Here is a 26,650-nt window from a genome sequence, read left to right on the forward strand (position 1 = left end):
AAATGTGTCGGATTAATTTAAATCCTAAAGGCTGTTAATATTGTCAAAAACTATAACTAAGGACATTTTGTCTATAATTTTAGTTAGTTTCAGTTACTTTTGTGAACACAAGATACAGTTTTAGTTTACTTATCGTTTTTGTTTTCTTTTCTAGTTTTTATTAGTTTGAGTTAACTGCAATATATTTTAAATTTTAGTTTTTGTTTTTAGTTTCGTTTTAGTTAACTATTATAACCTTGTTTTGGTCGTGGCTTTCTTGAACACATCCTGCTGCGATTGCAGTTTGCATTTTAAGTCTTGCAATATTTGTTGTTTTCCTTGAAGGCTCACTTTGGTGTACTCAGCTCTGTGTTTGGCGTCCAATGCCAACTCTTTAACAACCGCCACAAAAGACACACAGGTTTTTCTCCTTGAAGCTCACACATATTCGCCTTCCCATCTTTCTTGAAACAGCTTCATCTGCATCAAAGCTTCTCTTCCTGGACATTTTTGGATCGTTTTATTTCTCAATTTCACTTTTGTTCAGAAAACGGCACTGATGTGAAAACACAGCGATCGAGTGGCAGGATGCCGTCACTTCGTGGGTAACGTAATCAGTAGGTATTATGGGAAACGTCCAGTGCATCCCATCTATTATAAGACAATCAGACCTTTTGAGTTCTTGTGGACCACATTAAAATGGCGCGGTGGGCCACATTTGACTCCCAGGCCTTGAGTTTGACAAGAAAGGGCAGTGAAATGTTAAATTCTCCTCAAAGACAAAAAAAGAAGGTAACCGCTGTTGAACCCCTCATGTATGTTATTTGATTTTACTAGTTCCCTCATACCAACTTACCTTTATATTTTGCTAAAAACTATAAAAGAAACTCAACATTCGCATGAGAATTTAACATTTCATTGCCCTTTCTTGTTTACTGTCTCAATAATAATACCTCCACCGTATAATACCGCCACAGTGCGAGTCTTATTCAAAAGTCAGTTGAAGAAATTATCAAAAAACATCTGAGATCAAACTGTGGCTTTGAATCCAAACGATAAGAATAATGAGTGTTTCCAAAATCAACAAAAGAAGGTTTGAATAATTTCTGTGACTCCAAATCTTTATTTCATCCGTTTTATTAAATTTAAATAGAGACAGAAAATCATCATCAAAGGTCAAATGAATGCTAAACGTACTCGTGGCTGACATGCACCAAAAGCCTGATTCCAGTGCAGCCAGGCCTGAAAAGGAAAGCATTTGAACACAGAGACCTTTTATTTGACGGCTGCTCACTCATGAGTTGTCCCACAGTGCTTCACAGCGTACCTCCAGGTGCTTCCGGATCACAGGCATTCAATCTCCTCCAACCCCAAATCTGCCCTCACCATCAAATTTCATCGTATTTGAAGCAGGCTGGCGTGAAAGGGAAAATGATTACAATCAGCTCCCCTGATTGAACTCCACTGACCTTTCTGCTACAAATGTCTCTTTCAAAAAGCAACAGAGAATGTCAGACTATTCCCTTTTCTTCCATGGGGAGGGCCGAGGGGTCCAGTCCACACTGCTTCATCTGCACGGCGATGTCGAACAGGTAGTCGTAGCATTCGCACCTAAAGAACGGGACAGTTCGGTTTTTAGGAGACATAACTGTTTGAGTTTTAACAGCCACTGAATGTTAATTACTGAAAAAACACCACAGAATTGATGGCATTGGATTATTTTGCTATGAAAACCATGGATCTTAATTTATTTTTCCTGTTTTCACCTGTTGAAAATTCAGATTCCAAAAATTCAAGTTTCAAAACTCAACAACAAAAAGATTCGACACAAATGTAAGAAACATTTTTTTGTCCGTTAAAGATGATGTAGAAAAACAGGGTTGTTATAATCAAGGTCTAACCGTTGACACATGCTGACAGTTGTGTAGGGTCGCTACACGGCTGCAACAGCAGAGGGCGCCAGCTTTTTGTAAAGCCAATGACCTCACTGTTGCTGCAGTGATCTTTCAATCACAGCAGAGACTCAGTGACAGGAGCTAACAGAGCTTAAGACAGGAGATGAGAAATGGTGATGCACGCTTATTGTCCAGAGCAGGCGAAGTTTTGATGCTAATTTTAGGATGATGATGGTCAAAGCATTAGAGATATTAAACAACCCTTAGGAAGCCAAAAAATATGGAGTTATGTGGTCTAATGTCTGAAGATCATACGTTTAAAATCAGCGTGTGAAAAATGTGAACTGTAAGAGGAAAGTTTATGGTGGTCCTTAAAGATGCTGTGAGGAGGATCTGTTTTAGATGCACTCCCTCGCCACCTTCTGGCCTGGAGTCTCCGCTCACTGTCATAAATTACTTTTAGCCAGGCGTGTGTTTGTTTTGGTATTAAATGGAGATCAGATCAAAACAAATTTTCTTTGTTCAAGACAACGCGCTGAGATAAGGTATTTATCAGTACAGTTACATAGCGCGACGGTTTGAAACGTGACATCAAGCAAACGTAGTAGCCGGCTATAGGTAGTGCTATCGGCAGCCTGGTGGTCCGACATATCTTTAGACTAACATGACAATAAGTAAACACTGTCAGTTTGTACCGTAGTTTAGTAGCTGTTTATATGAAGCGCTAATGACAGCCCGGTGCTCTGAGACGTGTCAGTAATGTGTAACGTTAGTGAATCCTGGTTATCTCCTGCCAGTCATCGACCAATCAGAGCTAACGTAACCTCACTCTTCATTTTATTGATAGACTCTCAAGTTTGAACAGACCACTGCAGAATAACTGCTGACTGTGGGTTGGAGGCAACATTAGCACAAAAAGATAAGCCCTTTTAGCCTTTGAGCCTTTAGCTCATGCTCTATCTCTCTCCTGTTTATCTTTCTTCTGCTCTTCTGTCCTTTTTCACAGAAATCATTTCCACCAGAGGAAAACAGAGATCTCTCTTCTCACTACTAAACTTTATCAGCTGGTGTGGTGTTGTCATAGAAACCTAGATGTGCCGTAAATCAATCTGGTCCTGGTCGACCCAACCTGGAAGCTAAGAAGTAGCATTTTGAAATAACCTGTAACCAGCAATATTAGCGCTGATAATCTTGTTTTGAAGTGTGGATTACAATCAGGCAGGCATATCTAGAAGGGAGACTTTTTCAAGATCACTTTCAAACTCCTCACAGAGACTTTAAAGCGGCCATTTTCAAGAGACTGACAGGAGGGTGAGTGAGTTTATTAAGAAATTTAACAAAGGCGTGCACATTACCAATTTTCAATAGGTGAATTCTGGAGGAACAAATTCAGATCCATGGTTTTCATGACAAAATAATTCAACGCCATAAATTCAGTGTTTTTTTCAGTATATAACATTCAGTGGCTGTTAAAACTCAAATACTTATGTCTCTTATTCGCTTCATATTGTTCATAACCGTTAAGAGTGTTGAGATGTAAATGCTTACATAGTCTTAGCCTTTTCCCATGACTCCCCCCAGACGTAGACGCCATGTCGGCGTACGAGGACAGCGCACGTGTTTGGGTATTCCTCCATCGCCAAAGCCATGCGGCCTTTCAGGTCCTTCTCCTCTGGCGTGTTTTCAATAATCGGCACCACCAGAGTGTCGTCATACCTGCGTAAATCCAGGAGAGAAACCTAAAATCAAGCCCAGGCTTATTATGTTTGGAGGCATGAACTTTCCCCGTCACTCGTCTGTCAGACTGAGGCTTTACACGCCTGCTCTCACAGCCTGCTTCATCTCAGCAAAGAAATACAACAGGAATAAATCAGACGAGTTACAAAAAGAAAAATGAGTCACTTCTCAAGAAAAAAAATCCACTTCTCCTTTTACTAATTTAGCATCTTAAAAATGAGGATCCACTTTATTTCTGTCTGAAGCCTCTGGAACGAATCCTCTCTGATTTGAAGATGTGACCTGACATTTTCATTCACCATTTTCATAAATGTACAAACTGAATTATTGACCTCAGAAATAACACAAACAGTCACGTCACAGCTGTAATCTGTCTTCCTCACAGCGTTCACCACCGGATCAATCTAAAGCTCTTGCAGTGTTTTTTTTTCTCCTGCTGCTTTAATGTGAAACTCGCACATTGTTGAATCTTTGAACTGTTAATGTTATTCCTAACAAGCGTTTCAATCAATGCCGAGCTGTCAAGTGGAACACTTAAATAAAAATGAGGCAATTTAACATCACTAAAAGCATTGCTTCACAACGTGCCTCGTTTAAGTGCAGAACATAGAAAAATGGACGGCACCTCTGATGTTATTAGTGTGATTTCATGAAACAAAAACTGGGCGCTGAGCCTTTGTTTTACTAACAGCTCAGTGAAAGGGACTCGCATGTTTCAGCCTGCGATTTGCATCAGGGTTATTGAGAAACTGGAGGCAAGACAGGGCACATTAGAGTACAAAGAAGCCACAGCCAAGAAAACATTTAAAGCTTGTTTTTCATACGTCTTCGTCGGCAGCTGATGGTGGTATTGTTCTCTTTGTGAGGCTGATTTGATATTTTGCATTTATAAACCTTGATGAAAGCAATGAGTGGAAAATGTTGGCTTTAAAAACAAAGTTATGTTCCAGTGAGTAACTTCTTCTTCTGACAGACTAGTTTGTGAACAACAGAAACTCCGCCTTCACTTAATTTCCTTTGCAGGGACCTTTCACTTGTTTTTATGATCTTTGGTTGATAAGCTGACCAGTACTTTTGAACCCTCATGAGCAAAATTTACAGAAACACAAACACCACAATGTTTTTTTAACATTGTGCACAAGTATCTAACATGCCGCGTCACACTATGTCTCTGTCATCTCACATCTTCTCCTCATATCCATGCTGAGCTCTCATCCAAAGAGCACACCGCTCTCACCCACAGTAGTTAACGAGCAGGATTTTAATTGACAAGCTCATCCTACAACAGCGTATTAGAGCCACTAAAGAAATTAAATAAATAAATAAATAAATTTTCGAGGATTAAAACTCAAAATTTTCGAATTTCTAAAGTCACAAATTTCCGACTTTAGATACTCAAAAAATTTGCAAGTTCATAAAGTGGAAAATTTACGACTTGATACACTAGTAAATTTGCGAGTTAATGAAGTCACAAATTTACAACCTTGTGAAGTCATAAATTTACTGGTTTATGAAGTCACAAGTCTCAGATGTTAGTTGATGTACAGGGGATGCCACCCTTGAGAGATGCAGATGTGATAGGCTGAAAATCAATCGAACATAAAGAATCGAACAATCGAAGCTACATATAAATCTTGAAGAAATCTGAATTTACTGGTCTAAAAAGTTGTAAAAGTGAGACTTTATAGACCAGCAAGTTTTTGAGTTCAATAAGTCGTAAGCTCGAAAATTTCTGGTTTTTATCTCGAAAATTTCAAGTTTAATTTTTTGAAAATTTATTTTTTTTATTCAAGTGGCCCTAATATGCCATTGTACTCCTCCAGACCCCTCTCGAAAAACATTATTTACTTCTATAGACACGGTCAACTGTTGCACAGCATCAATGCAGGTATGAGATTAAAATGCGATTAATTTCGATTGATTACAAATACCTTTAATTAATTAGATTAATTTTTTAATCACCTGACAGCACTAATATATTTATTTATCTATTTTTTTTCCTTCTTTTAAGGTATGTTATATAGTGTCAAAATAAAAATAAAAAATCCTACTCATGATGACTCTGTTTTAGTTTGTCTGTTGTATAATTTTTATAAAACAATTAAAATAAAGAGCAAAAAAGAGAAAATACCTAACTATGAGTGTAAAAGGCAAAAGGTACACAAGTCAGAATATATTGGTGGGGAGTTCACTCTTCTTCAGCTGTGAGATGAGCTTCATGTATAGTTTATACCAGCGTTTCCCAAACTTTTTTACAGGTGATCCACTTTTAAATATGTCCAATTTGCAAACTAATTGACAGAATAACTGTGCAACGACAAAAAAAGGTTCTTTAATTATGTTTCTGCATCATCCTATTCCTGCTTTGTCCGGCTTACACTGTGAAAAAACTTGCATTTTCGCCTGCTTGCTTTTCAGAATTGTATCCCAGTCATGTGATGTTCAGGACAAGATATAAAGATGCAATGTTCATCCAGAATAAAGGTAACAGCATCCATCCATGCCTCTTTTTCAGCGTGACGTCACTGCACAGCTGTAACAAGCTGTAACGGCCTCGTTTTTGCAGCTGGTGCCTGTCAAAGATCCGTAAGAGACTCTGGACTTTCAAACTCAAAGGGGTTTTGAATCTGACTTTAAATCTTTCTTTTGGAAACTAACGATCAAAGTGTCAGTGGGTTAACTCTTTCATAAATGTGATGGTGACACAGTGACAGCGTTTTCCTCTGAGTGCTGTGAAACAGGAAACATATGGTGGTTTGGCTTTGGTTGTTTGAGTAGCCCAAGCTCATGGCTTCAGACTTTTAAAAAACAGTTACATGTTTCCAGTTATAGCAAACAATGTGGCAATAACCCTTCAAAATGAAAACATAACCAGCTATGACAGTGTGAGGAGCCAATCATCAGTTAACAGACTGGCGAGGGGAGACTTCTTCTAGTTAAGGAAAGCATGAATTTTGTGTAAACATTTTGACCCATAAAAAATCTCTGGCATCCCAACTTTGGGTTAGGACCCAGACTTTGGGAATGACTGGTTTATAGTATATAGTATTTATATGTTTCGATTAAAAAAAAAATGTTTAAACAACACAGAGTGGTGCATGTTTACATGTTTCTTAATTCTTTTCATATAACCCCAAGAAAATTTTCCTTAACCTTCATAAACATCTAGAAAAAATTATTTGAGTATGAACATTTGGGCTTTGAATCAGAATTATCTTTATGTTATCTCCTTTTGTTTCTAAAAGAAATACAGAAACAAGATATTTTCCATTATTAATAGCTGCTACACCACAGTGACTCAATCTTCCAGTCCTTTTCTTTATGTAATTAAAAAAAAGGAACTAAAACCCAAAATGTAAGTTGTTACAATTTTTGGATCATTGTTAGATTATGAGTAGTTGTTACATTTCAGGCTCTGACAGGGCTTATTTTTTTATTGATTTATTTTTCATCGTTATTTTTTCTTCACCCCACCTCCATGAAAACCTGTTTCAAATGATCTTTTTGAAATTTATTTAAACACATTTTTTCCATTGCTTTTTTTCTGCTATTAAAATTGTTTTACTGTAAAGTGGGGGTGATAACCTTTGACCTTAAAGGATTCAGAACTAAACAATGCACCTCATACAACATGGGGACAAATAGTATCATTAAATGAACAGTACAGGTCTTTGATTCTGTGATACCCCCTAAAGTCACAGAGAAGAGATTCAACTTTGGGTGCACTTTCATTTTCAAACACATTTTCAAGAGGACGTATTTGAGGGTCTGGATCTTTGAGTCACGTTAATGAAACTCAGAGAAAGTTAAAGTTAAAGCTGAAGTGAGAAACTTTTACTTTGCTTTAATTCACTGAGTGTGGATTAATCACTAACTTGTCCCTCTGCTGTGGGCAGACAGAAACCTTGTCCTGCTTTCTTTAACAGTCATTCTCATCACTCCCTGTGATCCTTTTCTGTGCAGAACGTAAAGAAAAACAGCTTCTCCAGGGTCTTGCCCCACCTGCAAAGTTCCAGCAGAGGTGAAGCACTGACACTCTCAGTCACAAATCACAGGAGATCCATATTTTCCCTCTGAGCGACTTTACAGGTGTCTTTTTTTTGACGGTGGAGACACTTTCACAACCACAAACGAACAAACCTCCACTTGTCTGCGCGATGAACACGCTTCTCAACTATTTGGACTTGACTAATCCTCGCTGCCTTGTTACATACCGATAGTTGGTGCCGGAGGTGCCTTTACGGATCCCCTTGATCATCTCCTGGTGTGTTATCCTGAACTCTTTGCCAGGATACAGCAGTGTTGCCATGACAGCAGCCTTGGAGTGGGTGTGTATGACTGCCTGTGCTCCTGTGTTTGAGTGGAGAAAAAGATGCTTTTGTTTTTGAACGTGGTATCGTCTTTAAAAAAGGAGCAGGTCAGCAACCAACTGAACAAACTTTCTTTCTCCAACATGTGTGTGACGATGGGGGGACTTTAACATCAGCATAAACAACTGCTGTTTGGTGTAATCTCACCTGCTTCTTTCTAAAACTGCTGTTTTCTTCATTTACAAAATTCAAGCCAGACATTTTAACAAGTTAGAGCTGCTGTTGCGCCAACTTGGAAATGATTTACCTTTATGTGGAATCTGTTAAATTTCATGTCTGATGCTTGTTTATAGCTTGTAAATTGTGTAATAAATGTCAATCAACCAATCAAGTTTTATTAAATAATTAATTTATCTTTTTGATATCTAGTATTTGTGTGATCCTTTCATTTTTTATTTGCTTGTTTAATTAATATTTGTTTTATTATTATTATTTATCATATTGTTTATTATTTTTTATTTACTATTAATTTATTTTTTATTATTTTTTTTAATGTTATTTATTACCATATAATTTATTATTATTTTATTTACTATAAATTTAGTTTTTATTATTATTTGTTTTTATTACTGTTTTTATTTTTATTTTATTTATTATTAATTATTTTTTTTATTATTATTTGTTCTTTATTGTAATTCATTATTCTATTATTTTCTATTATTTTATTTAATGTTAATTAATTAATTTATTTTCATTTTATGTTACCTTCAACCCTTATTTGTTTCCACTGCTTAGACCTTTGGACTTAATTTTATTATTATTTTTATTTATTTCTTTATTACTGCCATCATCTTTCTGGTTTAAGTCTTTTAGTATTATAACCATGCCTGTCATTTTCTGTCTCTTCCTTCTTTTAACACTGCTCGCTGTATTTTTGACCGTAAGAAAACTGCTATATTGTAATAAGGATTAGTTTGGATTTATTTGAATAATCAAATAAAATAGTCTCTTCAAAGTGCTTTACAGCAACCAAAAATGAAGACTTAAAAAGTCGATCATGACTAAACAAAAACGAGGACCTTCATAATCATGCAAGACGAGACAGTCAGGAAATAATTAACAAAATTAAAAGATAAAGCAGACAGCAGCTAATTAAAAAAAGAAATAAGGGATAAAAGTTTAAGATGAATAAAAACACCAATGAAGCAGTTGATGAATCCTTATCTATGTTTAAAATAACAAAGCTTGACTCTAGACTTAAAGATACAACACTTGTTTTGCTGAATGAAAACACATTTGTTAATTCATTCAGATCTTTACAGACTACATGTGAATGTGGTATGTAGTAGGCACTACATACTTCCTTCTGCTTTTGCTTGTAGTATGTGGTATGACTGTTCTGTTGGGTCTGTTTTGTAGTGTACTACTCTGGTTTCCAGTCTGGGAAGGTGGAGCTACAGATGATGTTGGGTTTTTTGCCAAATATACAAAACAAGCTATGGGCAGATCTCAGCATTTAGTTATTTTGTTAATCATATCACAGCAGAATCATCATATTTGATTTCTACTCTTACACCAAAATTTATATCCTTGATTGAAAATAAATCTAGATTTTTATTTCTACAGCTGATGAAAAAACACTTCCATATAATCCATGTATGGTTAAAAAGGGGTAACTAGTCTTTTATATGGGCTGTAATGAATTTGTAGAAGTAAACACCTCTTTTACAATCACAAGTGACAAGATTTACGGTTGTTTCTTTCTCATCACTTCACTTCTATCTCACGGACCGTCTAACGTTAGTGTTGTTGTATTGTAGTTGTAATGCCAACTCATTCCACTAGATGGCGGTAATTCACCAAAACCTGCCACCTGCATTGACAAACAGCGTTAGCACCGTGCATTGTGGGAAACAGTATGCAAGATAGACTGGTCTGTTGCATACTGAGATTTTTATTTTTTTTAGTAAACTGCAGATTTTGCAAGTTTTCACATACTGACTACTACATACTCAATTTAGGCCAAAATAGTAAGCACTACTAGAGTAGTAGGCAGTTTGGAAAACAACCAGTATCTCTTGAGGCCAAAAAAACTCTGCCGCTAACTTCCTGCTTTCATCAGGGTGTATTCTGGGAAATGGAGTCCTTTTAACCAACTTAAAGTTTGTCAGTAAAATCATGCTCTTACTCCTATTGTCGATAACGAAACATGAAACAAATCATATTTGTTTCATGTTTCACGCCACCTATAAACTAAATCTTTCTTATTTAACTTCCAATTTATTCTCTATCAACTACGGATACAACGGCAATAAAAACAGAGTTGATTGTGTTGAGTTGTTGATTGTATCTATAAATTATTTTATAATTTATTTTATTTTTTTTATTTTTTTTATAGTTTGATTTTATTTTTCTATTATGTTGTCCCTTTATTTATTTATTTTTTGTATTTTTTTTTTTCATTTAGTTATAGTTATTGTTGCTGTTATGAATCTTGAAAATAAAAAAAAGAGTCCTTAAATTATCAAAAAATCAAGTAAATCACTATGATATCAAAATAAATCTAAAATTATTAAATTTACATTAATTTATAAAAGCTCATCAGGAGAAGCCAGACTGCACAGATGGGTCTTTAATTTACACTTTCAAGTCTACAGAAAAATAAAAACTGGTGGAAAGAAAAAGATCAGACTTCATCTGATGATTTGGGATAATGATCAGAAACACTAAGCACATGTTTATGTCATTAACGTGCAGAAATAGATTTAAAAAACAGAGAAACAATCTGTTTTCTGTTTGTTTCTTGGTGATTTAATGCACCAAGGATTTGACTGAAACATTACAAACACATCTGTTATTTTTTATTTTAATTTTTAAAGCTGATCAGATGATGACCCACCTCTCATGGTGTAAGCGTTCATGAAAAGAGGCGTGCACTGACTCTTCTTCAGCTTCTTCCAGGCGGGAGGGCAGCTGATGTCTTTCTCCTCCACGTCACACACAAACATGTCGTCTGGCTGCGAAGCACAGACGTGAAAAAGGTGATTTAACCTCACAGAAAAACACATGATCTGACTGATTTGAAGAGAGCGATTTTTCACGCTGTGGCTTGATCTGGCTCACCTGGATCCTCTCTTTCTGGACGCCTGACGGGGCGATGTAGATCTGATCTCTGTGAGTTACAATATGGTGTTAATAAGGAGGACAAAGACATTACTCCACAAAAGCTCAGATTCTTTTCTTTGCCTCAAATGTTTTTCAGTGAAACTTAAAGAAACTCTCAGCGTAGCTTTTACAGCCATCTACAAAGAGCTAAATCCCCAAGGGCAGGATTAAAACATGGACTTCTTGCAGTTATTGCAGGAGTCTTTCTTGTTTTAATCCCCCTGGTTGTCCAGGTGCTGGACTGCTCTGTAAAACAAAAGAAGTCTTTGAAAAACCACCTGATGAGTAAAGACAACCCACTCATCTGAGAGAGACAGAAATAAGAGGCAATTTTTTACAACACACAGCCTTGACCGAAACCCCTGATGAAAAGAAAGCCTGATGGACTGATTCTCAGTTTTAACAAAACAGCCCTCGATGATGCACTCCAAACTCAACAGCAATCATATTTTTCCGAAAATGTTCAGAGCCTTAACGTTCTCCAATAAAAAGTGGAGAATAAAGCCGTTGTATTCTTCTTTATCTCGCAACAGAAACAGCATATCAAGGAGTATAAAGGAGTAGCCTATTGATTTTTCTTTTTTTTGTGTGTGCAAGGTTTGGCGAGGCCGCCTCGGGCTCTGAGTCATTTCAGCGTCGAGCGAAAGCAAGGAGGAAAAAAAAGGCTTCAAAAGTGAAAACTCAGACCTGCACTCACAGAAAGTAAAAATACACTTGTTGGAATTTTGGTGTGAAGTATCTGAAGCAGCTGTCGATTTACCCTAATGGTTTCACGCTTTTCACTTTTCTGGTGTAGAGGAAGACTTATTAAGATGCTTTGTATAAAATAAAACCAATGTTGAAGTTGATGAGTTAACGTTTGATCCAAGATTTTATTAAAAAAAGGAGTGTAACAACAGCCACAGAGCTGGTACATCCAGACTTAGTCCAAAATTAGAAAATAGACTTTAAAGCTATGGTCTACGATTTGGAAGCTTTGTACATCTTAATGATACCGGTTATAGGGCTGTACTGACCATTACAGCCCTATAACCGGTATTATTAAGATGTACAAAGCTGGTATGCGCGGTTCGGATAGGTATGCGAGTCCATCCAATCCATCTCCCTCGCTTCGCACCTTCATGCCCATGGCCCCACCTCGTCCTTCCCCACTACCCCTCTCACGTCAGCTAGCTGCTCAGCTACCGAAGCGTCATGGAGCCAGAGAAGACCAACTGAGCCGACACAGCTGAGTTTCTGTTGAACAGTGAAACACTCAGTTTGACCTTTCAGGTGGAAAAATGATCACTTTCTCTAATTTCCTCACTAGCGGCCATGGATCCAACACAATCACAAACATTTCTCCCCCACGCCACAGTCAGGGTTCCTACAGCTCAAGGCAAGTTAAGTTTAAGACTTTTTAAGACTTTATTAATTACGTTGGAACTCAAATTTAAAAACAAGCCAACAACAAACCACAATTGAAACAAACAAAACTAACAAACAAAAACACCAGATGAATTACCTGGGTTAGAGGCAATTTTAACCCAATGTTTCTTCTACATAAAACATCACTTTTTTCCTTTCCCATTTTTAAAACTTTATGCCTATCTTGCAACCATTCATCTTTTTTGGCCACTGTTACAACCATTTTTGGAATTTTTACAAGTTTTTGAAATTTAATTTCAAATTTAATTCTTAATTTTGCTGCCATAATCAATTTTCCGAAGCCATTTTTGGATTTTTTTTTTTTTGCCAATTTTTTCTCATTTTTTTCTCTCTCCAGGCACCTGAGGTAGAACCAAAACATGCGCCTGCTTTAAAAGTTCCTGGTGCAACCACATCACTGTTTTTTAAGTTCTGCTATTGTGATTACGCGATGTTGCCACGAGTGTAAATCAGGAAATTATTTAGAGAAATAGATAAATAAAAATATTTTTGTTTACTTCAAACTAACATAAATCTTACCAATGTGTTCAAATTCTTAAGACTTTTGAAATTAGGATTTAAGACTTTTTAATGCCAATTCAGGCCTTTTAAGACTTTTCAAGGATCCGCGGGAACCCTGCACAGTGCCTCACCACCACAACAAGTGCCTTGCTGTATCAACAAAAGAAATAAGTGTGATCTTACCGGCTGTCCGTTCAGCTCTTGGATTTTGGTACACACACAGCCCAGTAGATAGCTTGATGAGAAACCCGAACTGATCTGCACACGAACCAGCTGACGGGATGGGCGCGCTCGCTTCAACAGTTTCACATAGGGCTAAACACAAACTAATTAGCTTTAACAGTGGATACTACTACTCCCAGTGTAGCCGAACTCATGCTGAATTACTTAAAAACCCACCGGGTCCGCTCCAGGGTGGAGACAGGTGCCTACCTGCTCTGGTGAGTGCTTCCTTGTGCGCGTCACGGGGAAACCGAGGCTGCGCTTCACGCATCAGCTGGCAAACAGCTGTTCGCCACAACAGGTAATGACTTTGTTTCCCACAGTGGGAGATGTCAGCTGAATAACTCTGGTTAGTCTGAGCCTGTACTGGCTAATGACTGAACGCTGCTGGTCGGAACGGGTCGGCTCTGTCAATAGGTGTTAGCATAAGTTAGCCACACATCTTTAGCATTGTAAACTGAGCAGGTGAAGACGCGCCGAGAAAGGTAAAGCCTCGCCCACAGTCGGCTCTGCTCTGATCAGCTGGCAGTGGCAACGCCAGACCTGCTTCACCGGCTAATTCATGGTTTTGATCGCGCCGGTCCAATTGTAAAAGCTACCACTGTGTGTTACAAGGAGGGTGACTGTCTTGTTTGTTACATTTTCTGCCGGCCGGCTTGCTCTGTCGTAGGGGGCGTGTTGTTCGGAGGCGAAGAGGGCGATACGAGCTGGGGGGGCGGGATCTTTGAACACGGAGGGGAGGGGTGAGTGAGGCTGCGTTTTTCAAATGTGTCTCATCAGCCAAACTTCAGATCGTAGACCATAGCTTTGAAGCAACTATCATCCAACTCAAAAAGTAAAATAACTGCGACTCAATCTGCCCTAAATCAATTTAAAACAAGAGTTTTTTAATCTTTTTTCCCCTCACTCTGTTATTCAGTGCATCTGATTTAGTCTCTGACTTAAATAAACGTCTGCCGCTCGCTGCTCCGTACAGAGATCTGCTAATGGGTGGTACTTTCTCTCAGGCTGCCATCTACAACAACAAAGTTCAGAGATGTTTGTAATAGCCTGTCAAAGCCTTCACTTTGAATTCTGTTTCATTACCGACAAACCGCGGCCTTTGTCATCACCCTCGATTTGCACACATTGTCAAAACTGATAGAAGTGACCTCACGTCAGCCTCTCTGCACAGCTCTGGCTGAAACAAAAGCTCCACAGCAGCTTTCAGGCTTTGGCAGCACTGTCAGATATCAGCTTAGGAAAAAGTTCAGACAGATGTGTTTTATTTTTTTTTAAATCCTACAGAAATTATTCTACATACAAACCCTTGTTTGAGGCTGATCCCTCCACCCGTCCCCGTCACCCATCCCAGGTGGTAGAAGAGACGGCATAACTCAGGGATGAGCACACGAGGATGCTCCTTCTCCTGTGACAAAAACAAAACAACTGATCAGAAGTTGATTTTAGCATTTTTAAAAATAAAGGAACAGAAGTCATCAGCAAAAGATCGGTGCTGGTTTGATTTAAAGGATCCCTGAGGAGGAGCAGATGACCAGCAGGGGGAAGTGTCGTGAGTCCTGGGGAATTGATCCCAGTTCAGCTGAAGCTAATGCACACACAGTGTGCTAAAACTGCCTCAACCATCACACAGCAGCAAACAGAACAGTAGAGACGATAAAGAGTTTTATATTTGCACAGTAACTGCACCATGAAGAGTTTGTTGAAAGCAACCGAAGCTGTCACATATGAAGACAGCTCCAACACTTTTCCTCCTGGGACATCCCTCAAAACTGACAGCATCTCACTCAAGAGTGCAACCTAAGAGATGCAGACCTCCGCTCTGAGACCCCCTCCACTGTCAGAAGGAAGTGACATCAGGATGTGAAATTAGAAAATCACTCAGAGAGCGCAGACCTCCACCAAGCATATTGTGATTGTCTCCAACACTTAAGTCCGACTTTAATGTTATACTTCCTTTCAGCAGATTGTCTGCTACAATTTGGTGTTAGCTGCAGGTTTGTACGATAATTTGTTTCCTGACAGTGTTGAAAATTATGATGACCCAGTACATATTTCATATTCTGGATCTTTGTAATCATGGTGACCTTGTCTTGTATTGTTTTGCAAAACAATCCGACCATTTATGGTGGAGTTATATACACATATGGTGAAAACAGCCCTATCTCACACTGATAAAGAATCCCTTACAAAAAGTCCTGGATCTAGACGGTGATCAGGATCACCTCCAAAATGTAATCACTTCTTCCTTATCCCATTTTGAACATTTCCTGATAATGTCATCAAGACCTGTTTGTTACTTTTTGAGTTATGTTGTTCACAGAGAGTCAAACTCTCCCAAAAACATAACCTCATTGGCGGAGATAATTAAACAGTATTTTATTGAGCTGACAAAGAGTTTACAATTAAATAGAGATATAAAATTGGTCATTGGATCTGGATATCCCTGGACATTACTAAATAAAAATATGTAGAAAAAATCACACAACAGCTGGTGCCGATTTATTGTATTGTTATAGCTTATTGACAGAAGTAGGCCATCTAGTGTCTTTGAGTGGTAACAGCAATAATTTGAGCCATCGAAACTTGTCTATTATGATTTTGACATTTAGAGTTTTGAGTATTGAGATTAACGGTGGTATGTTATGTCAATATAGAGGGATTATCAGTCTGCGTCATCATAAAGATGCGCACGTAACTTGACCATAGAAACAGTGTCTAGCTCCATTCATTCAGATGAGTTAGCGTTTTTTAAACACTAAATTCAACCTGTTAGTTGCATCAAAATGTACGGTTGTTCTGAGGTCAGTTTTTGGAAACGATACTATACAACAGAGGCAACGTCTATCAAGTTTTGACCGTCACAGAGCAACCAGTGTTTTGGAGTTAATAGCAACCATGCTAACTGGTGACTCTCAGCTGAAGGTATCAGTGATTAACGGCCGAGAGTCACCACTTAACAGGGTCACACTTTTGAAACAATATGGTACAGATGCCCAGTACCTGGCAATCAGTACCGGTACTCAACGGTACCAATTTTCTGTACTTTTTTGTGTTTTTGTGGTAAAAAATATCAATTTGTGTAACAATTAATTTTTTTTTTTCAATTTAACTTATTTATTCTTTAATATATAACCTTGCAATGCTGTGTTCATGTCCAGTCTACTCTTCCACTCCCTCACAGTCACAAGGATCAGTTAGGTACCTAAACATGGTACCTTTTGATTTTACATGAATCGGTACCTGTTACTTTTGACAGCATTCGGTCAGTACTAGGGCTGCACGATTATCCCAATCGCAATCGCAATTGCAATCGCAATCACAATGTCAGCACATGCAATTCAGATTTTTCTCCATGATAACCAAGCAAGTCTGTAGACTCATCATGACACAACTTTTTTTATTAAATCGCAAGCACAATCGCAATCGCAATATTGTCCACCTAATCGCAAATCGCACCTTTTACCCAAATCGTGCAGCACTAGTCAGTACCTATAAAAGAACCCAATTCGGTACCCATCCCTAAACTTTACACTGAAACACCAGCGACCTCTGCGGGTGAAAAATTACACGTGCTTTATCTGCTTTGGTGCAGTTCTCTGGCCACAGTTTCTGGTTCCTGGTTTCTGGACTCAGCAGTCTGTGTGCTCTTTTTGGTCTGGGAGGGTTTCTGATTTATTGACACAGTTGCGTCCTGGTCTGTCACAGTCTGGTAAATGTCCACGGATAATGCAGCCATGAGCACCAAGTGACAGTTGTGTGTTTAATTTCCTCTCTGGGTACACACTGGATTTCTCTGCTAAATGCATCTGTCCATCTAATATCTGTCCACTTGCTGATCTCTTCTGTCCACTCACTGCTATTTCACAAACCTGGGAGCTGTTTACCCTCTGTATAAGTGATGATATTTAGTTAAAAATGTGTTTTTTGCAGGTTAAGTCCTCCACGTCAGTTGACAAACCATTATACTACACAGCTTCTGCACCCAAGTTGCGCGTGGTTCCGGCGTTGTTGATAAACAAATAATCCCTCTATATGTTAACCACTAGCATTTAATGCAATTTCTTATATACCTTAGCATCAAGCTAGCACTGCTCTTTTCCATATTGCTTTTGGTATATTAGGTGATGTATGACTTGTTGAATGTATTGATGAGAGAATAATGTACATTTCTTTGTGTGTACAGATCTTCAGTAAAACTTTAATTGGAAAATCCTGAATCAAAGTTTTCTTGGGAAACTGTTAGCATCTGCTAAGCTAAGACATATGCATTAAAACAGGGGCGGCCCTGGTGTTTTTCACGTTCTCTGAAGTGAGGCTCACTGTGTCACACTTTAAAAACCTCTGATTTTGAGATCATCCATTCCTTAATGTTAACCAATCCTTAAAAAAAGATCGAAACCACTGCTGCAAGTTCAGACAGAGCCTGATTATCCTCTATGCAAAGCAGCTCCTTGAACTCTTACACTACCTCGTTACAGGGTGACATCTTTTTTTTAACATGAATACACAGCTCATAGGTCTGACTCATCCAGAGGAACACGTGCGTTGATCCCTGGCTGTAATTATTCCCAGTTCAACCCTTTTTTAAAACACCTTAAATTATTCATTGGGGATATTTTAGCTTCTCACTTTTGCAGCAACCCTCACACTCAGCTGTGTTCGTAGGATCCTTTCATATAAATGCACTTTCCAGTGATTCACCGTCACGCTCAGCTCACCTGCTTCTCCGCGGCCTCTTGACCTGCGTGCTGGCAGCCGTTGCTGGTGCCACACAGAGATGACATCTCCTGTGAGGAAGACATCAGCCACGTTTAGAGACAGATCAAAATGCAAAGAGAGGACGTCTGGCATTTGGGTGCAGTAACATTGATTTCAGTGTCGGTGGAGACAGGCTTAGTGCTCTTTAGTCACAATGAAAGAGCACTTTGACAGCATCCTACTTCTTTCTTTATGATTTACACCTCGCTGGAATCAGATACAGTTGAGATAAAAGGGGGAAGAATGAAAGAGAAGTGATTTACAGTTCCCTTTAATTATCCTCCTCCTACACGTCACTTACAGCAGAGCTACGCTTTCTTAGATTGAGGATCAGATAGACAAGCTGCTGAATTCTCAGGTACTGCTATTGATTTGAGTTTCTATTTATACCAACAGTTACACAATGGAAAACCTTGAAGATGTGTTCCCTAAAAGGAAGTTCAAGCTTCACATTTTTTACATCAGGTAAATGAAAAGGTTTACCTGTGTGGAACAGATAGTAATGTTTGAGAAAACGCACCGTTTTTTATCTGGTAGTGATAAGACGTTTAGTTTGAAAAGAGGAGAGGGACAAAATGTCTGGATAAAACCAACATTTTATGCAGATGAAAGAGCGGATCTTAAACTACTCATACTATAGCATTTTATCTTACACTTACACACAAAAAGTTCCTGATGCTGGAGCACAGAGGCGGTTGTTGGATCTCTGACAGAGCAGCGAAACTCTCATGTTTGTACTAATATTGGTATTAGTATTAATATAGGTATTGAGTTGTATATGCCTTTGTTGCTAGGCGCCTGTTGGCTATGGCTGCCTCTCTCTTCTTTGTCCGTTTCTTGTAATTTTTTCGTCTCTTTTTCGTCATCTTTGTATTTGGAGTGGATCATTACTTTGTATGGCTCATTTGTTGGTCATGCAGGGTTCCTACAGCTCAAGGCAAGTTAAATTTAAGACTTTTTAAGACTTTATTAATTATGTTGGAACTAAAATTTAAAAACAAGTCAACAACAAACCACAATTGAAATAAACAAAACTAACAAACAAATACACCAGATGAATTACCTGGGTTAGAGGCAATTTTAACCCAATGTTTCTTCTACATAAAACATCACTTTTTTCCTTTTTTTAACCCCATTTTTACAACTTTATGCCTATTTTGCCCCCATTCATCTTTTTTGGCCACTGTCAAAACCATTTTTGGAATTTTTACATAGTTTTTGAAATTTAATTTCAAATTTAATTCTTAATTTTGCTGCCATAATCAGTTTTCCTAAGCCATTTTTGGATTTTTTTTTTGCCATTTTTTTCTCATTTTTTTCTCTCTCCAGGCACCTGAGGTAGAACCAAGACATGCGTCTGCTTTAAAAGTTCCTGGTGCAACCACATCACTGTTTTTTAAGCCGCTGTTGTGATTATGCGATGTTGCCACGAGAGCAAATCAGGAAATTATTTAGAGAAATAGATAAATAAAAATATTTTTTTTACTTCAAACAAACATAAATCTTACCAATGTGTTCAAATTTTTAGGACTTTTGAAATTAGGATTTAAGACTTTTTAATGCCAATTCAGGCCTTATTTTTAGAATTATGAATTCAATGCCTTTTAAGACTTTTCAAGGATCCGCAGGAACCCTGTCATGGACACCAAACTTTTTGTGGCTTTAGCGATATTTTTGCTACTTTTTCTCCTGTGTTTGTCTGGAGATCCAACATGTAATCATGGCTGCATTGTTTACATGTGAAATTAGCTGTTAGCAGCCTGTAGCATCGCAATGCGAACTGGTGCTAGGCCAAATGTTTCCTCACAAGGTGAGAAGAAGGAGGTGAGGACGACGTGCTGGTTCTCAGTGACGACATGGACCTGTCCTTCCATCCATCGTTATTGGGAACGTAAGATCTATCTCCTATAAGATGGACGAGCTAGCCGTGCTAACCCAGCAACAGACGGAATACCAGAGGGCAGAGTAGCATCATGCTATTCACAGACATGGCTAACAGAGCTAACATCAGACACCAACACCACATGTGAAGAGCTTCACCTGCTGTGAGCAGACAGGATCCAGGAGACAGAGACTGAACAGACTGCTGAAGAAGCTCAGTCCTGGACCCTGTGGAGGTGGAGGCTGGCTGACTGGACAATGATGGACAAGCTGTCAGCAGCTATTTTCTTATGGAGCTTTTCGCACTTTCTATACACTTTCTTACTTTTGTTTTCTTGGTTGCTGCTGTGACTTCAATTTTGTTGTACTTGTTACAATGACAATAAAGTTCTATTCTATTCCATGCTAATGGCAAATTTAGAGATGCTAATTAACCTGCCATACTCTCATGACTTCATTAAAAAAGTAATACAACAGCTTTGTTTTTGTGAATTTGCCTTAAAGCTTAATTATCTTCTTTAAGTCCCCAGTTCCACATTTTTATTTCTTAATGTGACAAAGAACATACCGAGCACTGAGCTCTTATGAGCCCATCGTTGACTTAAGCTGACATTAGCATTGACGGTACGCTTGGTTGAATTTGAGGATCCCAGTCAGCAGTTTGAGGGGAAAGACTGTGCTACAGGAAGCTGAGCTAAACACACACTCAAAGGCATCCTCTTGGCTCAAAACTTAGTAAATGTTGACACGTAATGAATTTGCGTTAGCTTATGTTAGCTTACAGTAAACACTGGCTGCTTTAATGGAGGTGGATGAGCTCGTTTTAATATGAGCGTAGCTGGAGTTGCTGGAAGGGCTTATACAAGACGACAGGTTTATGAACTTTGTCAACTGAAGCTAACTGTCAATTTACTTTTAATGGTATAAAATTAAATACAACTCACACTCAAACATTCATTTTCAACTTTTTGTTCTCTTTGGGCACAAGGAAGTGTTGAAAAAAATGAAATAAAACTTAAAGTTGAAGACTTTCAGCTGAGATCTGTTGTTTTGTGTTTTCAATGAGGCAGTGCCAAACGTTTCAATCAAGAGTTACTGTTCGAATAATTGTATCAGAGGCTTTATTTTATTGTTAAGGTTATTATTAACTTTATCATTGTTTTGATAAAAATTTCTACAATATATTGTTAAAGTCACTCAAACCCTTTTTTTTGGTGCTTTATTTTTTCCCTTTTTAAAAGACAGGATCGTTCAGATTTAATAAATGTTACAATTAACTTTAAAGAGGCTGTGAGGAGTTTGAAAGTGATCCTGAAAAGTCTCTCATCTAGATATATGCCTGATCATAATCCACACTTTAAAACGAGGTTATCAGCACCAATATTACAGGTTAGAGTTTATTTTAATATCCCACTTCTTAGCTTCCCCATGGGGTCAGACCAGATTGGTCTAGGTCTCTATGACAACACCACACCAGCTGATAAAGTTTAGTAGAGAGAAGAGAGATCTGTGAAAACGATTTCTGTGATTAATTTTGTGGTGATGGTGGACACTGGAGCCTAACTGTCAGACAGAAAAAGGACAGAAAAAAGAGAAACAGGAGAGAGATAGAGCACGAGCTAAAGGCTAAAAGGGCTAAACTGTTAGTACTAATGTTGATTCCAACCCACAGTCAGCAGTTATTCTGCAGTGGTCTGTTCAAACTTGAGAGTCTATCAATAAAATGAAGAGTGAGGTTACGTTAGCTCTGATTGGTAGATGACTGGCTGGACATAACCACCTGTCGGCTGCAGCTGACAGCTTCTGAACTACTTACAAACTGACAGTTTGCTTGTTGTCACGTTAGCCTGTGACAGGGTCACCTTGCTAAAAAAATGAGGGAAAATGAAAAAGAAATAAAAGAACTGAGTAACGAATAATATGGTTAGGCTTGGTTCTCATTGATATTGATGTAAGTCCCTGAACTCAAAGTATGTGGGGGGTGCAATAAAAATAATATTGGAAAACAAAGGTGAGAAAAGGGAGGATGTGGCGTGGGGGAAGAGGTGTGTGGAGGACCGGGAGAAATGGGGTGCCGAGGGAACAGCGCAGAGGCTGTGGATATTACTTCCTGGACCTGGGTGAGATCGTTTTTTTTTTTTTTTTGCTCCCACCTAAAGTTTTTTCCTGGTATACCAGTGTTTTAATTTTGATCCATCATTTTTTGTGGCCTATTTTTCCTGTATTTTGTGGATTTCTGAGAGCCCAAACCTTCGGGGCAGGAAGTGCGGGGAGGCGAAGGAGGACTTCTCTTTTGTCAAAAATAAAAAAAGACTCTTTAACCTGGACAGTTTTTGGGTAAAGTGTGGTTTTCATTAGAGGTTCTTTTGGGGATAATTTCAGTTTCATGGCGTCTAAGTTTTGAACGGTATTTTGTGTTTTTTTTTCATTATTATTATTATTTTATCAATGAGACGTCCGATGTCACTGACATTAAAGAGCTCGTCCTTGAGAGAAAGTGTTTTGTTTTTTGTTTATAACAATTTATGGTTGTGGTATTAGTTGTTTAAAAACCGGGAGAGGTTACATGGTTATTTTCAAAGTTTGTCAAAACAAATCTGAGGGTATATAAACACTATCTTGCCGCAATAACGAGTCCCCCCCTTTTTTTTTTGATGTAATGCAGTGACAAGCCTACAGATACCAGGCTGCCGATAGCACTACATAAAGCTGACTACCACAACGTTTGCTTGTTGTCACGTTTCAAACTATAGAGCTACGTAACTGTGCTGGTAAGTCCCTTACATCTGCACGTTGTATCCAGTAAAAAGTTGTCTTGAACAAAGAAAATTTGTTTCGATCTGATCTCCATTTAATTTCAAAACAAACACACGCCTTGCTAAAAGTAATTTATGACAGTATGCTGAGACACCGGGCCAGAAGGTGGCAAGGCAGTCCAACAAAAACAGATCCTCCTCATAGCATCTTTAGAACAGCAGAGTGTGTTTTTTTCACATCTGATGTGAGTAAAATGGGAGAAATACAGTATTAAGCATGGATGATGAGTAATTGAACTCAACCCTGAAATAAGGGCACTTTAACCAAAGAGGACAATGGACGGAGCAGGGGACAGTGAGAAGGCCTCAGGTAGGATCCGAACCCACTTGGGAGCTACCCTCATGGGGAGTGCATCCTACACAACAAGGCTGCACCGGCACCTCTGGCACTTTCACTTTTAATTTATGACTAACTGAGAAAATTTCCCTGTGTCTCCTTCCAACATCGAACCTGTTCCTGCAACAACCTGATACCCTGGAGATGCAGAACATGTTGGCACACAGACCTGAAGGAGAAACCTGTAATCAGAGAATAAACATTTGAACTGAAACTAAAGACGACAGTTGGTAAATTAAATTGCACTTAAGTTTATACTAAGCTAACTGTCATGCTCCATGGTTTATCCCATTAGTAAGGCCTTAATCTTTAGCATCACTTTAATTCTTACATCTTGCTTCAGTTTCCATGAATAATAGAAAAATGCAATAAGAATAGGGTGTGTAATTAGGCTCCTTTTCCTTTCCTTGTGCGTATAAGCTGCTCAGGAAAATACTTGAAATGCCAGCCGGTTTAACACTCGATAAGATTTCCTCTGTGACTGAAGACTGATGCTATTTTTGGTTTTAACAAAAGACTACACAGGGTCATTTCATTTCATCATGCTGCCCTGTGTTTCAAGTCGTGTGCCTGTAATGTTTGTTGATGCTGCAGAGAGCCTGAGGGCTGAAATGTCAGCTACTAGAAGGAGAATATATGCGGCCAGGATGCGCTGCACTTTTTTTTACCCCCTCCTACTTTTAGACTCAAGTTGGAGGCCTGTCAGTCAAACCATCTGTTATAGGAATGATGAAACAAGACGTTACGTAACAGCGGCCTTATGAAAATGTCATCTGTAATTAGACGCAAAACACACAGATGACTTATTGCATTTGTTCAGTGAATTCTTCTACAGACTGTTTTATTCTTTTGCGGTTTAAGGTTGTATACAGTAATACATACAGGCAGCACTTCGGTAAACAGGAAGTTAACTCAGGGGAATCAGCTGAGTAATAGTTTTTCAGTTTTCCTTAGATGTGTGGGTCAAACGGTTTCAAAAATAAATGGTATATACACTTTTTTTAAAGAAAACTTATGGTTAGTTTGACATTGACTTGTTAAGTTTTATAAATAAAAGTTTTGTAAAGAAAAAGAAAAAAAAGGTTTTGAGCGGTTAGTGTGACAGAAGCAACCTCAGGACGTCACTTAATAAACAGGGTACATGCTAAAATCCTGAGGTTAATTTCAATACCTTTATAAGACTTTTTAAAAAAACTTTCAAACAGTTTAAAGACTTAATCGCTTGCAAAACTTGCAAAAAAAACAAAAAAAAAACGCGAAATTATTTAATCATTATCAAAATTTAGGACATGGGCCTTGTGTGATTTGCTTTAATGTTGTATTTAATTTCTCTTTTCAAAACCAGTAGTAATTTATAGCTGGTGTATATACCTCTCACAATCTTTATTGTTGTATCTTACTGTAACTAAAATCTTTATGTATTTATTTTATTTTATTCTTTTCAATTTTTGTATTTTTCTGACTCTAAGTAAGTAAAATAATTCTATTCTATTCTTTTTTACAACTTTACTGGCCGAATGTTTAACGTCCTCATCAGGGGACTGTCGCAAGGAGGAAAATAGATATTCATGGATATTTTTGGAGTCAAAGCTTGAATACCAATAAAATTTAATACCTCATAAAACCACAATGAAGACTTTTTAATACTTTTTAAGGGCCTTAATTTTCCCCAAATTGATTTATCAACTTTTAATACTTTTTAAGACCCCGCGGACATCCTGTTAAAGCCCCACAAAGCTTTGACAGCATTCATCACAACTTTATTCTATCTCCCACACAAAATAATGAGTTAGATAAAGAACTTAAAAAAAAAAATGTAAGGAAAAACTTTCCATTCAATGTTAATACTATCACCTGTACTGTCTAAGGATCAGAATGATAGGTTACAGTAACACTGCGCTTACACAAGCTTGCTGTTGATGGTGTAACAGGATGACATCTTGTTTTATAGGACCAAAACCACAGCTGTAATTACACCTGACATGACTGGTGCTCCAAACTATGATAAGCATTTAAGCATTACGTACAGCGGAGGCCACAATTCTTAGATCACATTTTTGAGATGTTTTGGTTGCTTTTGTGGAATTGGCCTTCAATATACTCCTGAAACAAATGAAATGTCTAAAATAAAAGGAGATTTAGGTCATTTTGTAAAGAAAAGGCCCAGACCTCAACCCCATCTAGAAAATTTAGGCAAGTTAAAAATCAATCTTGACTTATTCATTGCATATTTAAGGAAAAGCCTTTGACCTGAGTTGAGGAAGACATGGGATAACAAGTTCTCAGGAATTATTTTGACACTATGCCAGTGACATGTGCTGCTGTATTTGCTGCTAAAGGTGGAGAAACTAGATATTAAAGTTAAAAGTTGGAACAAAAAACAGTGTCACTGTATCTGATATACGTTATGCACAGGCTTACCATGTGCATGTCCATACATTATGAAAGAAAATCACCTCTGAAGGCAAAAAGTGCAATATTTACATTTCTGTTAGGTGTTCCAACAACTTTTGCTACCTTTGTAAGTATGACATCTCATATTGTGACAAAGGTTTGAATGAAGTTGATAATTTTTATGAAGAAGCTCTCTATTTCAATGTAATAAGAAATCAGTTGTGCTCACAGTAATGCAAAGCAAAAACATGCCCTCTGTGATCACATGAGACTTAATTTAGTTCAATAAACCTGCACTTTGAATTGCATTGTTATGATTTAGTTGTATATTTCTGGAGTGATAAGTGACGTATAGCTCATGGCTAAAGCATTTTGGAATTATGTGCATAACTGACATTCAAAAACAGACATTACCGATTTTAACATGTGATGACTCCTAGTTTGAATGCATGAAATAAATCACTGGAGTATCCCGTAGTGAACCACTTACAAAGTGTGTTTTATCTGACGAGACGGATAAACAGTCTGTGCCACTAAAACCCACACATTTTCGCGTATTTTGACACGATATTTATGTGCACTGCTTGTTAAAAAAATACACGTTTCGTCCAGGTTTAGTTTTTCCCTGTAACAGCTGTGTTGTGCAGGTTGGAGCAACTTGTCAAAAAGGTAAACAATCCTGAATAAGTCGTTGTGTGACGGCGAAATTATAAAAAAAGAAAAAATAAATATATTCAAACCTGCATTTGAGAAAAATGTTAAAAAAGGACGTGTACTCACCTTCGTGTGCTGTAAAGTCGGTCTTTAGTCTGAATAAAACTCACACGATGTTAAAATCTGCAGCCCTTGCTGCTGCGCTTACGTCATCAGCGCGCGACGAGCAAACAGGATGCTCTAACGGATGTTTTCTGTTAGCTCACCAGTTTCATGGGAAAAAAGTGTTTTAACGGTTTATTTGATCAGTAAACAATGATTATTTTAATGAGAACAAAAGCAAACAAAAGAAAGGGAAGGAAAATAAAGCATCAAAGCTAAATAATGTAAAAACTGCACAAAGGAGAATTAAAAATAGGCCCAAATATAGTGGATTCAGGTAAAAGGGACACCTTTACCAGAGGAAAGAGCAGTGTTTCAGCATATAAAGGCAAAATTAAAAGCGGTGAATGCAGAAACCTTGTTTTGGAAGAAGGTGACCACAATTATATAATACTTTGGCACACTGGA

At 37.9% G+C, this 26,650-nt stretch overlaps 2 protein-coding genes across 2 annotated transcripts in view; one reads left to right on the plus strand and one right to left on the minus strand.

Annotated features, from left to right (window-relative positions):
* Positions 1-1,112: 1,112 nt before the first annotated feature.
* Positions 1,113-26,397, minus strand: apip (APAF1 interacting protein). The gene is made up of 8 exons (XM_074666134.1): positions 26,207-26,397; positions 17,959-18,027; positions 14,545-14,645; positions 11,045-11,093; positions 10,821-10,938; positions 7,826-7,961; positions 3,423-3,590; positions 1,113-1,590 (listed from the first exon to the last, which is right to left on the minus strand). The coding sequence occupies exons 2-8, from the start codon at positions 18,022-18,024 to the stop codon at positions 1,491-1,493; spliced, it is 738 nt and encodes a 245-aa protein (XP_074522235.1). The 5' UTR covers positions 18,025-18,027; positions 26,207-26,397; the 3' UTR covers positions 1,113-1,490.
* LOC141787780 (uncharacterized) overlaps positions 21,946-26,650 on the plus strand; it is a 30,639-nt gene continuing 25,934 nt past the window's right edge. The window contains exon 1 of the mRNA XM_074666450.1: positions 21,946-21,999. Within this exon, the coding sequence (XP_074522551.1) occupies positions 21,946-21,999 (54 nt within the window). The remainder of the gene's footprint in view (positions 22,000-26,650) is intronic.

This window comes from Halichoeres trimaculatus, unplaced genomic scaffold, assembly GCF_033239565.1.
Source record: "Halichoeres trimaculatus isolate MK-OKI-2021-1 unplaced genomic scaffold, fHalTri1.1 fHalTri1_scaffold_3, whole genome shotgun sequence".
Lineage (NCBI taxonomy): Eukaryota > Metazoa > Chordata > Actinopteri > Labriformes > Labridae > Halichoeres > Halichoeres trimaculatus.

Coding starts and splice junctions, on each gene's coding strand:
- apip (XM_074666134.1), bottom strand. CDS start 18,024: ATGTCATCTCTGTGTGGCACCAGCAACGGCTGCCAGCACGCAGGTCAA. Junction 14,646..17,958: donor AAGAGGCCGCGGAGAAGCAG/GTGAGCTGAGCG, acceptor TTTTTGTCACAG/GAGAAGGAGCATCCTCGTGT. Junction 7,962..10,820: donor GAACGCTTACACCATGAGAG/GTGGGTCATCAT, acceptor ACTCAAACACAG/GAGCACAGGCAGTCATACAC.